General features: G+C 37.6%; 1 protein-coding gene across 6 annotated transcripts in view; it reads right to left on the bottom strand.

The window, feature by feature from the left end:
- CBFA2T2 (CBFA2/RUNX1 partner transcriptional co-repressor 2) overlaps window positions 1-14418 on the bottom strand; it is a 137557-nt gene that overhangs the window by 38180 nt on the left and 84959 nt on the right. For all 6 annotated transcript variants that reach the window (XM_069546925.1, XM_069546924.1, XM_069546927.1 and 3 more), the window contains exons 2-3: window positions 3197-3340; window positions 274-515 (exon numbers count right to left, since the gene is read on the bottom strand). In XM_069546925.1, coding sequence (XP_069403026.1) covers window positions 274-515; window positions 3197-3314 — 360 coding nt within the window. In that variant the 5' untranslated portion in view covers window positions 3315-3340. The remainder of the gene's footprint in view (window positions 1-273; window positions 516-3196; window positions 3341-14418) is intronic.

Raw genomic sequence — 14418 nt, 5'->3', positions numbered from 1 at the left:
TATTAAGTAACAAAACAGTGGAACCTCAATGGATCTGTTGAAACTCAGTTTTAAGACAAATTCAAAGTTGCTTAAAGGAATTAAATTGATAACCATTATCCACAACTGAAATCTATGATTCAACAATATTTTACAAATTAAACTAATCCAGATGTAGAATTTACCACACTGCTACAAGTTTGGGAATGAGGAGAAGTATGCATAAATTTCTCTGTTGGCTTCGGTTCTGAGCCACATACTCAAAACAGTCGTTGACAGTGATGCCGTACTTACCACCAGTGCTAGAACAAGAGTCCGCACCTTCTCCCCAATCTCAGGTGAGATGTCATTGCCAAACTGCTGCAGAGTGGTGAGGAAGCGTTTCAGCTTGCTCAGCTGCCGAGCACCACAAGTGGCTGGCAACTGTTGGTTAGTTAGTGCAGATGATGTGGAAGAGGCAGGACCGTTGCTGAATCTTTGTGGTGGTGATGGGGCGCCGTTAAGGGTAGGAGGAGAATGGTTGATGCCATTGCTCACTAAAAGAAAGACTTGGTTTAAGTGCAAATCACAATGATCTCTGTTAATTTCTTATTTTTGCATTCTCTTTCATTTATTGATTTTAATTTTGTACATCACATGATAAAAGCGTATAGAAGACATTGATTCAGCCCTCTGAGACAGACTGCCAGATAAAAAATGGTAACAGAGTAACATAGACATGTTAAGAGAGAAGAGTGTGAGAGCCACAAGAGCAAAGAGAAGGGACATCTAATTTCTGCAGGTGTGGGGGTGGCGAGGAAAGGTAGCTTTTAAGACTTCTTGCAATGGGTTGCATGAGCGGAATCTGGTAGAATCCTATTTCCGAAAGGACACTGATCCCAACTTCAGACTCCCAAAGAAGCAAAGTGGTCAATTAAATACGAAAAATTTTTTTTCTACCCCATAGGTTTATTGACTTATTCCTACAATGAGATATGTATCTCTTTGACCATTCAGAATATTCACATTCATCAAAATCTGTTTTTCTCTGCCTTGATAGTGCCAAGCGTTTTCTAGATACCATATGGGACACTTCCATTCTATATTTCTGGTCTAATGATAATACATGTGATTAATTACAGTTTTCCTATTTGCCCATTGTTCTGAACACTGATTTCTTGTAGTTTTAATCTGGAACACAACTCTAGAGCTATGATCTTAGAGGCAAAGTTCCTTCTTCCCTGTAATGAAATAAATATGCCTAAGTGTCAATAGATTTTTATTTAATCATTTCCAGGCCTGAAAATTTAGCAAAATAAAGCAAGGTCTAAAAACATATCACCTGTATTAAGAAGCATTATTTGACAGACTGTGTGACACAGGAACCTGGCAGGCTACAGTCCATGAGGTCGCAGAGCTGGACATAACAGAAGCGACTCAGCATGCGTGCATGTTGCTCCTACTAGGTTTCATAACTTTTTCCTGTGCTAATGTACATGTGCCCCTTATTTTACTTACCAAATTATACTTAGTTCTTTCTATGTTTGCACTGCCTTGAAAGACTGTCCACTTCTTGATAAATAAACATCTGTGTATATCATAATGAGCTATCAAAGCATATATTAAAATGTTGCTAAAAGGCTCACTGCATAAAAGGTTAATAGGCTAAGAAAAAAGATGGTGATCTTTCTACTGTCTTCCAGGAAAGGACATTAGAGCTACTACTGGAAAGGAAGGTTCAGAACTCAACCTCAGCAATTCAGAAAATTAGCAGCAAAGGTGTTCACAGAAAGGACCATTGTCACTGGAGAGCTGGCCTCTTTTGACGCAAATCATAAATATAACACATTACCATGCTTTTGGCCACTCTGATACTCACTTGGGCTATTTTACAGTTTCTTCAATGAAAGTATGTGATCACATTTTCTGAAATAACACATATTCACCCCTAAACAGTCAAGTATGGAGGTCAAAAGGGCTCAATTTAGTTACACATACAGACACACACAGAATTCTACAGTGTGTATCTTGAAATCTGAATGACAGTCTAGATTTAAATCTGTTTCACATCAAAGATAGGACCTTTATCTAAGGCTGTTTAACTGTGAGATAAAATTACAGAAATTAAGGGGAAAAGATACCAAACTTCATATCATAAATTCTGGCTCAAATTGTTCCAGTTGCCAGTTACTTAACTTGAAATGTTTTGGGACCATAAATAATTAAACCTTCTTTTTAAAATTGAGGTTTTAGGGCAAATTTGATTAAGTTACTGGGTTTGGGGGAAATTCAGCTTTAGTAGATAGTACCAAAAAATGCTCTTATAAACAATGTTCAAGTTGTTCCACACATACTCTCACCAAGACTTGATATTCTATTTCATTCTGAACATTCTTTTGGGTGTACACAGTACTACACTGGTTTCAGTTCCTTTTTGACTAATAAGGCTGAGCAACTTATTATACATTTATTGTCTTAATAAGATTGTTATGGACTAAATTATATCCCCCTCTCAAATTCCTATGTTGAAGTTCTGACCCCAGAGTACCTTAGAACATGACTGTATTTGGAGACAGGGACCTGAAAGGTTAAAAGAGGTCATGAACCTAGGTCGTAATCCAATACGACTATTGTAGTTATAAGAAGAGGAAGAAGCATCAAGGACGCACATGCACAAGGAAAGGCTATGAGAGGACAGAGCAAGAAGGCAGCTCTCTTCAAGACAGAGAGAGAGCTTCTGAAAAAAAACCAATCTGCTGACATCTTATCTTAGACCTCTAACCTCCAGACCTGTGAAAAAATAAGTTTCTGTCGTTTAAATCACCCAGTCTTTGGAATTTTGTTAAAGCAGCCCTACTAAACTAATAAAACAATCATTTTCTTTTGTAAAAAAACCTTACCATGACACTCGTGGAGTAGTTCAATAATTTTATAAAATTTACTTTGAATCCTATGAACCAGTATAATAATTGAAAATTCATCCTTTTAGAGTCAAAGAAATTAAAATAGATACTTTTAAGTCAAAAATATGAAAACAAAATATTTATACTACTAAATTTCCAAGTACCTGAAAGAGTTATGTACTATTCTCTGAGGGAAAAAGAAACAACCAAATATATGTATGTATGTTAATAGCCATTAAGAAAATGTTGAGTAGTGCATATAGTAGACTTAATGACATTCATTTAGATCCAAACGTCACTGTGACCCACAAACCCAAGTAACTAAGAGGTCTCACATGCTGTAGGAGTGAATGACACGGGCCTGGGTCCTCCAGGATTTATTGGTGGAAGGGGTGGCATGGTGGGAGGTGAGGATCTTGACTGTATCTTCACTTCCACAGGAGATCCAGGCATCGCTGGCACCCTTTTGTCAGTACCAACTGTAAAGAATAAAAGGAATGGAAGTCAGAATTTCCTATAAGATAATAAAAATAGTGACAACAATCTGAAATATTATGTTGGTGCAAATGTAACTGCCATTTTTGCATTGTTGAAATTTGCTGTTTGATAGTAGAATACATTCTTAAATAATGTGGTTATGTTATATACACATTTCTCCTTTTTTTTTTTTTTGCTAATGACATCACTTGCCATTTATTTTATACTTACTTTAGAATAGGAAAATGATGTTAGACAAAAAGTAAATTCAAGTGATTTTCTTATTTGAGTTCAAAATGGGTCATAGAGCAACAGAGACAACTCACAACATCAACAATGCATTTGACCCAGGAAATACTAATGAACACACAGTGCAGGGGTGGATCAAGTTTTGCAAAGGAGACGAGAGCCTTGAGGATGAGGAGTGCAGTGGCCAGCCATTGGAAGCTGACAACGACAACCGAAAGCAATCAGCGAAGCTGATCCTCTTGCACCTACATGAGAAGTTGCCCAAGAACTCAACGTCGACCATGGTTGACCATGGTCATTTGGCATTTGAAGCAAATTGGAAAGGTAAAAAGCTTGATAAGCAGGTTCCTCATGAGCTGACTGCAAGTCCAAAAAAATCGTCATCTTTTTGAAGTGTTGTCTTCTCTTATTCCACACAATAACAATGAACCATTTCTTGACTGGATTATGACATGTGACGAAAAGTGGATTTTATATGACAGCTGGTGATGAGCAGCTCAGTGGTTGGACCGAGAAGCTCCAAAGCACTTCTCAAAGCCAAGCTTGCACCCAAAAATGTCATGGTCACTGTTTGGTGGTCTGCTGCCCGTCTGATCCATTACAGCTTCCTGAATCCCAGCCAAACCATTACACCTAGGAAGTATGCTTAACAAATCGATGAGATGCACCGAAAACTGCAATGCCTACAGCTGGCACTGGTCAACAGAAAGGGCCCAATTCTCCACAACTTCCGAATGCACGTTGTACAACCAGTGCTTCAAAAGCTGAATGAACTGGGATATAAAGTTTTGCCTCATGCTCCACTGACCTCTTGCCAACCAAATACCACTTCAAGCATCAACAACTTTTTGCAGGGAAAATGCTTTCACAATCAGCAGGAGGCAGAAAATGCTTTCCAAGAGTTGGTTGAATTCTGAAGCACGGATTTTTAGGCTACAGGAGTTAACAAAACTTCTTTCTCTTTGGCAAGTATGTGCTGATTGTAATGGTTCCTATTTTGATTAATAAAGATGTGTTTTAGCCTGGTTACAATAATTTAAAATTCACGTTCTGAATCTGTAATTACTTTTGTGCCAACCTAATACCAACATATCTACCTAGAGGACTGAGAAGTTATGAAGATGATTACTTAGTATAATAGGCTGAATGGTGGTTGCCCCAAATATGTCCACCTCTTAATTCCTTGAACTGTGAATGTTTCCTTATTTGGAAAAAAAGGTCCTTGAAGATGTAATTAAGGATCTTGAGGGAAGGAGATTATCCTGGATTATCTGTGTAGTTTCTAAATCCAATATGATGTCCTTATAAGAGGAGGGAAAAGACAGACAGAGGGAAGTCTACCTGAAGACAGACCTAGGCCCACAGAGGGAACGCCATGTGACAACGGAGGCAGAGATTGGAATAGTGCCATCTGCAAGCTAAGGAATGCCAAGAATTGTCAGTAACTACCTGAAATTAGAAGACAAGGATAAAAAAGATTCTTACTCTGAGGCCAAGAATGAATCAACCCTGCTGATACTTTGATTTTGGACATCTGGCCTCTTGAACTTTAAGAGAATAGTGTTGTTTTAAGTCACTCAGTTTGTGGTACTTTGTTATGGCAATCCTAGGAATCTAAGACAAGGCAGCAAGGTCAAGGGATTATGTGACACAAGGGTTAAGAGTGAGAACAGTGGCTGGGAAAGAAAGAAACCAGCTTATGAATTCAGCTTATCTCAACTGCATTCTTTCTTGACTTCTAATAAATTAATCAAAGTAGTGGGGAGTGGGTAGCTAATTTGGGACTATCCAGACAAGTGAACATCAACTGCATGGCATGGAAACAGAATCATAGTTGGCTGTATATAAATTACTACGGATGATTAAATACATGTTTATATATATCGACTCTTCTAAGTAAGAAAAAAGAGTGGAGACAACATCTCTGATACCAGGCATGTCATTTATGATGAGTGTCCAAAAAATAAAGTGAAAATGAAGTTGCTCAGTTGTGTCCGACTCTTTGCAACCCCATGGACTGCAGCCTACCAGGCTCCTCCACTGATGGGATTTTCCAGGCAAGGGTACTGGAGTGGGGTGCCATCGCCGTCTCCAAAATAAAAGTAGAGGTGACCCTAAACACAGGCTACTTCATCCACAAGGACAATTTATAGCTGTTTGACAATACTCGATGGCAACAAATCCCAGAAAATCAGATTGGGTAGATTAAACTTGACATTAGAATTAGGTCTGAGCTAATACGAATAGGACTTGAAGAGTAATGTTCTAGTACCTTCAGGGGGTTATTTTTCCCATTAACGGAAACTTGTTACCTACTTGGTTAAAAATAGGGTCAGGACTACCATAATATCCTTTAAGTTGAGCTATGTTCCTCTCAGCAATTCCAAGCTTTTCATTTAAGTACCATGCACTTATTCTCCAATAACTGCTAAATTCAAAGTACAAGAAATAGAAAAATGAGAATGTTACATCAAAGTTTTCTTTCACTGAGATCATAGTTATAAATATAATACATCTAAAAGCATTCATGACACTGGCAAAAAGGCAAATCTTTGTACACTGAAGGGCACTTTCTCATGAGGAAAATATCCCCCCAAAGAATTTTTCTACTTTAGTTTGCAGTGGCCACATTTTGGGGAGAGAGAAAATGCATATGTACAGTCAATCAGGGCAGCAATCCCAAGTTACAAATCCCCTGACAAAAATGTGCAGCTCTTTGAGAGCCATGTGGGCAACACTCTGCCAGCCCTTCATCTCTCTGTCGGGGACATTTTCACGATAAAATTGATGGAAGTCCTGTCTGATTAGTGGACTAATTAGCTATCACGTTTGCCTTTTTCTTCTTGACAGTGTTTTCTCAATGCCCTTCAGAGCACAGTTGACGCGCTTCCAGCTCTCCCATCTGGGCCCAGCTTTCTGGAGGGTGAGGGGAGAAAAGGAGGAAGGAGCTGACAGTTGTCTCGCACTGTTATGCGTTGTGTACAGTGTGCAGCAACCTAGAGGGAGCCTTTCTTCAGACCACCTGCCTTTACAGCAAGGGCGCCAAAGGCCCGAGGAGGGCTTAGCAGCGAGATGTGTTTTAGCACTAAGCACTTGGCAGAATGAAAAACTCAGAGCAGCCCAACTGCAGAACACTGAATTACATACCAAGTGAAAGCTTAGAAAATGGGAAAAACCCAAACTCCAGAGTATTGTTTATAGGTTAAAACTACCTATTCTTTATTCACATCACTACTCACAAACCTGCAACACTAATGATATGCCTCAGGTTTCGAGCAACACCATCTAGCAGGAAGAGTATGGGTACAGAGATGGAAAGGTTTGGTGTGAACCATCATTCTAACAGGCTGCATGAATTTTTTTAAATCACTTCACTTTTCTGGGCCTCATTCTGTTTTAAGGATTAGAGATAATGCTAGTGCTGGATATAAACAAGCTCCTTTAAGAAAGAATACTAACAATGATTAAAAAACATGAAGACTAGTGCCTGATTTTATCACTTAACTCGCCTTGTGACTATGTCCAAGTTAATATTGACATTTGCTCCCCACAGAAAATGAGTATATGATCAACAGTCCATGCGACCTCAGTGATATTGTATGGGAAAAAATGTAAGAATTAACAGTTGCAAAAGTACCAAGTATAATGTAAGACGATGCTGTGTTGGAAGCTGGCAGCAAGACTGCACTTGGGAACATGAGAGCTCTATTCTGGTTCATAACCTGATAAATCGAGCAGTTGTTCAGATGGTGGATGAGGAGTATATTCCAGAGCAGGTGTTTTAACCCTCTGCTTGGTGGCCAATCACTTTTAGAGTGACATCGTTTCTGAATTTTTTAAAACTGATGTTTTATAAAACATCTAGCTGGATCCCTTGAAAGAATCAACCATATTTTGAGCTCTTTTCGATTCCAGAGAACCTTAAAGTTCAAACAGAAGAAATTCTATTTTCTTAAAAGTGTGACTTGAGTCCATAAACACCACTGCCTGAACCATTAAAGAGACAAAGTATTCAGTCCTAGAAAATTCAATTAACCCTTAGTTTTATTGGAAAGGTTTAACTAGATCATAAACACAGATTCTAAAATTCAAAGTAATTATTCGGTCACTCTATGAGTTTGTGCTTTGATTATTTAAAATATCTGGATATACTGGAAATGTGATCACATGAATTTGCAAAATCACTGATGCTTCACCACCTAACAACATAAAGCCAAACAACTTGAGCTAAAGAAGAAGGACAAACACGGGAAAATATGTCTGGGTAATGATTTTAACCCTCCATTGTGAAAGACGCTAAGGAAGTCACAAAAACAGAAAACTGACAAAAGAGAAAAATAATAAACAGTTCTCTGTGTGAGGGTACTGTAATATTTTCCCCCCACATAAGAAGTTGAAGAATCAAACATGAAACTAAAGGGCAGAATTATTCTGTAGCTTTAAGAGAAAGTAATGTTAAACACAAACATAAACATCCTGTGTAACTAAGTCCTACTTGAGAAGAATCTTGTATGATAAACTGCCCACAAGTGAGGGCATTTACAAGTCATTATAAACTGCTTTTCCATCAGATTTTTTTTTTATTACAGTTAAAAAAAAATTACTTTCAGGTTGATGAAGGAGCAACATATACAAGAAGTATAAATACGAGAGAAGACAAATGCAACTATGTGAGGGGCAGGAGTGCCCACAAACAACTGGAAAGAGGTGGAAATCCCAGAGCTGCAAAGGGGAACGAAATTTAGGTGAAAGAAGGTGAGCTTGATGTGAAGGATGCTCTATCACTTACTTCTTTGTGACTATGGTTTCTGCGACATATCCCCCTCCCAATAACCCTGTTAATGATTTCACTTGGCCATTGAGATGTTAATCTATGCTAAGTTCTGGAGAGAAGAAGATATGGTCAAGTGCTCCTGATTATCATCTCTCAGAAAAATAAGCTGAATATAGATCTTATTATACTATAGTTATACTTTCACACTATAAAGAAAGCTGAGCACCAAAGAATTGATGCTTTTTAACTGTGGTGATGGAGAAGACTCTTGCGAGTCCCTTGGACTGCAAGGAGATCCAACCAGTCCATCCTAAAGGAAATCAGTCCTGAATATTCACTGGAAGGACTGATGCTGAAGCTGAAACTCCAATACTTTGGCCACCTGATGCAAAGAGCTGACTCATTTGAAAAGACCCTAATGCTAGGAATGATTGAAGGAGGGAGAAGGGGATGACAGAGGATGAGACAGTTGGATGCCATCACCAACTCAATGGACATGAGTTTGAGTAAACTCATGATGTTGGTGATGGACAGGGAGGCCAGGCATGCTGCAGTCCATGGAGTTGCAAAGAGCTGGACACGACTGAGCAACTGAACTGAACTGAACTGATACATCTTACAGATGAATAGCATAGGAATACTGATCATTCCAAACAGGGTGAACCAAGGAAGTCATTACCAGTTCTTTAAAACAAACCAGATTCCTAACTAAGAAACAACTGTCATAGTTTAAACAGAACTATGGGGATAGTGGGGGGGGGGGGGGGGTGGGGGGCTGGGTGGGCAGAGGTTAGGTAGATAATTTTCTTTTTTGTATGTATAAGCATATATTTATATGGTTCAAAAATTAATATATGATATAAAAAGAAATATTCCCTGCTCCTGTCCCTATATACCCCAGATCTCACCCAAAACCACTTAAATCTGTTTCTTGTATACCCACCCATTCTTTCTCTCTACAAATGAGCTGATCCCCAAACATGTAAGAGCCTAATCAATGAGTATGATCTGTAGTTAACTGCTTGCAGACATATGAACAAATGAGCACAAGCAAGAACAGAACCTCTTGTCTCAGATTTATAAGCCACTAAGTTTTAGCATGGTTTGTTGTAGCAATAAACCAACAGGCAACTGATCTATACCACATACTAACTGTATTGCTCCTTGTTTCTTTGTTTCATTTTATAATTTAACAGCATGTCGTGAAAAGTTCTACTTCCACAACTTCTTTTTTTTAATAAACAAATGAATGATGGGTGGGGGACGGATAAACTAGGAAATTGGGATTGACATATACACACTACTATATATAAATATATATAGTATATTTAAATATTTATAGTATATAGTAAATATAGAGAGCATAGTATAAATATATACTGTATAACTAATAAGCACCTACTATATATAGCACAAGGAACTCTACCCAATACTCTGTAATGATCTATATGGGAACAGAATCTAAAAAAGACTGTAAGTATAGGTATACTTACTCACTTTGCTATACAACAGTAACACAACACTGTAAGTCAACTATGCTGCTGCTACTGCTAAGTCACTTCAGTTATGTCTGACTCTGTGTGACCCCATAGACGGCAGCCTACCAGGCTCCCCGTCCCTGGGATTCTCCAGGCAAGAACACTGGAGCGGGTTTCCATTTCCTTCTCCAATGCATGAAAGTGAAAAGTCAAAGTGAAGCTGCTTAGTCGTGTCTGACCCTCAGCGACCCTATGGACTGCAGCCTGCCAGGCTCCTCCATCCATGGGATTTTCCAGGCAAGAGTACTGGAGTGGGGTGCCATTGCCAACTATACTGTAATTTAAAAAAAAAACAAAATCAATTCATGACAGTTCATTGTGGGAGTGTACCACAGTTTATTCAAACAATTCTCTACTGATATATAACTGAACTATTTGCAATCATTTGTAGCTGAATTTTGAGGTGCTCTAGTTTCCATAATACCAACTGCCCTGTATTTGCAAAACTCTGGGAGAGAAAGAAGACAGGACCCTGAGTTACAGGAAAGACAGATACATTTAAATGTGTACAAAATACTAAGAAAATAAAGAAGTAGAAGCATTACTTGATTCACGAAGGCCAGGGAAGTCTTTACAGACCATTAAGTAGTTTAGTGGGAAGGCTACATGGGCTGTCCAGGCAGCACATCTGGACAAAAAGCATGAAGTGTACGGCTTGAATGCTGTCCCCAAAGTGGGTATCAGACCAAGGAAAAAAAATCAGGAAGAAGATTTTCTTGACCACAATTTCTCTTTAACAATTGTCAAGGATAGGTAAATGTTCTAAATGTGTAACCATCAGGTAGGAAGCATTTCCAAAACTGACTATTTTAATCTTTTAAAGATCACGGAAAGAACATCAAAATTACTGTCACACTTATAGGCTTATAAGGCTTAAGGATAAGCATTTCCCGTTCTTGTAGCTCTGCCACAAACCTGACAACACATTCAACTTTCTAACAACATGCAGGCTTCATATGCAGTGATAGCCAGGAATAATTGTTTACAATGAGAGATAATTTATTATTCAACAAAAACAGAGGCATAAGTATTCAGGTAAAGAAACTACCAGAAAGTATTTTACAATGGACTTTGAAAACAGAACCCAACTGAAACAAAATAAATGCTTTACCATATACTAATGATAAGGATTGAAAAAAACAGATGTTTCCATTCCACATTCATAAATACATTGAAAAATTAATTTAATACATTTCTACAGTTAGGGATCAGCAAACTTTTTCTGTAAATTACAGGGCAAGACAGTAAATATTTTTGGCATTTTGGGCCATATGCTCTCTGTCACAACTATTCAACTCTGCTGTGGTGGCACAATAGACAGTATACAAAGAACTGGGCTGTGTTTCAATAAAACTTTATTTGCAAAACCAGGCAGTGGGCCACAGTTTACTGATCTCTACTATGGTTGATTAAAAAACTGGAAAAATTCAAATGCCTAATTCTTAGTTTATTTTTTATTTTATGCCTATAAACCTTTTTGTAAAAAACCACATCCACCAAAGTGGCTCATCTGAATAAAGTTTTATTTTCTAAAGCCTGGATGTAAAGAGACATCTACTATTGACAATGAAAGAAAATAACATATAAAAATTACTTATGGATGGAAAACTCACTATCACTAATATTTTCACTTCATTTTAATTAATAAATTCAACATAAATCTTATTACATGCCGGCAAGACTTTTGGTGTAACTTGATAAGCAATTACTAAAATATACAAAATTTACACACATAAATGTCCAGCAACAGAGAATAGACAATTGTGGCTTATTCATAAGAAAACAGTGAAGACTGTTAAAATAAGTGAACGAATTAAAACTCTGTGTATTGAAAAGCTAAATCCCCAAACAGTGTAGCCATACTTGCTAAAGAGTATGTTGTACGAAAAACAGGGACAGTAGGCTACTTCTATAAAAACCATTTAAAATTATGCGATAAGGGACTGATTTACATTTACATATGTATATGTAGCAAAGTACTTTTTTAAGCAAGGGAATAATAAACATTAAATCATCAAGATAATGATTACTGCAAAGGGAGGAAAGGAATGGAATCAGGTATAGTCACAAACTATAGTTCTAACATTTCACTTCTTTAAAAGATCTGAAACAAATTATAAGACAAATCATTAAAATCTGACAAACAGTGGGTACATGGGTGTTTGTTACACTGTCTTTTTCCTATTTTGTAAACTTGAAATATGTCCTAAGAAAAGAAAGATCACTAGCTACAGTTGGGGAAATAAGAGACTAACTTACAAGGTTTATAGTGGGAGACGACTGTGGCCTTGGATAGGAGTAGCAGTAGGAATGGTAAAATGGGGGTAGATTTAAAAAATATTTAGAGTTACAATAAATAAGATTTGTTGATTGTTTAGACAAATATCATATGATAGCACTTATATGTGGAATCTAAAATATGACACAAATGAACTTATTTATGAAACAGAAACAGACTCACAGAGTGAACAAGCTTGTGGTGGCTAAGAGGGAGGGAATATGGGGGAGGGGTGGACAGGGAGTTTGGCAAACTATTGTACGGAGAATGGATAGGCAACAAGGTCCTCCTGTAAAGCACAAGGAACTATATTCAATATCCTGTAATAAGTCATAATGGAAAAGAATATGAAAAAATATTTATGTGTAAAACTGAATCATTCTGCTATATAGCAGAAACCTTAACACAACACTGCTGCTGCTGCTAAGTCGCTTCAGTCGTGTCTGACTCTGTACGACCCCAGAGACGGCAGCCCACCAGGCTCCTCGGTCCATGGGATTTTCCAGGCAAGAGTACTGGAGTGGGGTGCCATTACACAACACTATAAATCACCTTTACTTCAGTGAAAAATAAAGTTAAAAACAGGATAGTGACTATTTATACACCAAATACTCGTTCACACTTTAATAGTTTACTTACATCCTCTTCTTCAAGTTACTAATCAGTTTCTTTGGATTAGTCATAAAGTCAAAAATTTATAGCATGTGTTTACAAGCTCCTCATTCTCACCATTTCTCACGTTCCGCAATTTGTCCATACTGTTTCACAGAACATTCTACTTTGCATTTCTCTGGTGATATTTTCAGCTCCCAGTTCTGGACAGCCAGGATCAGTCACCCATGTCCATCTTCTATTTACCAAAGCCTTTTTAGTGGAAATCGATTCTCAGGGAAAATATGAATAAGACAACAAAGGAGGGCAGAAAAAAGGACGTGGTAAGAAAGGTGTTACTTCCCTACACTGGAATATTTTTTAAAAAGCGTATGCATGTGTGTTAAGCCATTTCAGTTGTGTCTGGCTCTGTGTGACCCTAAAAAAACTGTATAGCTGATTTTTATGGAACTGTCCTTTTTGGCATGTTAGTTTCTGTCATAACAAAGTATCACAGACTGGGTAGCTTTAACAATAGAGATTTTTCTTTTCTCACAATTCAGGAAGCCAGAAGTTTGAGGTTTTGTCAGGGTTGTTTTTTTCGGAAGCCTCCCTCCTTTGTATCTTTCTTCTCCATGTGTCTTCACATGGTCTTTCTGAAGACATCTGTGTTTCTGAATTCCCTTCTTATAAGGAGAGCGGTCATACTGGATTAGGGACAACCTTAATAGTCTCATTTTAACTCAATTACCTCCTTAAAGACCCTACCTCCAAATTCAGTCACATTCTGAAGTACTCGGGGTCTGGACTCCAACAAATATATTTTTACAGTTTAGCTCTTTAATAGTGGAGGAGGTTGAGCAAATTTTCCTGAACTGAATTCTAGTGTTCTCTCATTCATTCATTTGAAAAAAGGTGAGTATCTATCCACAAAGTATCCTACTGCTGAGGACAGAGCTCAAGGAACAATTTTGAGATTTTTAGCCTGTGCAACTGGAAGAATGGAGTTGCTCTTTTCTGAGAAGGGGAAAACTGTGAAAAGAAGACGGAGAGGGAGTTGTAGTTTGAGATCATAACTAACTTAGACATGCCTACCTAGCAGATTTTCAAATGGGGATGCTGTATAGACAGGTGGATATAAAAGTCTGAAAATGAGGTGGGAAAGTGTGAGCTCGTGATTAAATGTTGTCAACTGATGATACACAGATGCTGTTTAAAGCTTGAAACGTTATATTAGAGTGAGTGAGTAAAGAATAGAGATTCAAGGACTGATTTTTAGGTATTCTAATTTGGGGGATCATGCAAGATGAGAAGAAACTAAAAAAGCAGATAGAAAATGAGCAGCACTGTGTTGTCATTTTGCAGAACACCTTAAACTTATACAGAGCTGCATGTTGATTATATTTCAATAAAAATGAAAAGAAAACTAAGAAGAAAAAAAAAGAAAATGAGCAGCCAGGGAAATGGGAAAAAAAACAGAAGCCAAGTAAAGACTCTAATCTTTCAAACTGTAGACACTGTGAGTTTCAAAATTAAATATACAAATACTCATGTAGGAATATATTCTTTTAATAAACAAAAGGGACCTAATCAAACTTAAAAACTCACACATAGCAAAGGAAAAACTTAAGCAAACTGAAAAGACAACCA

Source organism: Ovis canadensis, chromosome 13 (assembly GCF_042477335.2).
Source record: "Ovis canadensis isolate MfBH-ARS-UI-01 breed Bighorn chromosome 13, ARS-UI_OviCan_v2, whole genome shotgun sequence".
NCBI lineage: Eukaryota > Metazoa > Chordata > Mammalia > Artiodactyla > Bovidae > Ovis > Ovis canadensis.
This window is presented reverse-complemented; position numbering and strand designations above follow the sequence as displayed.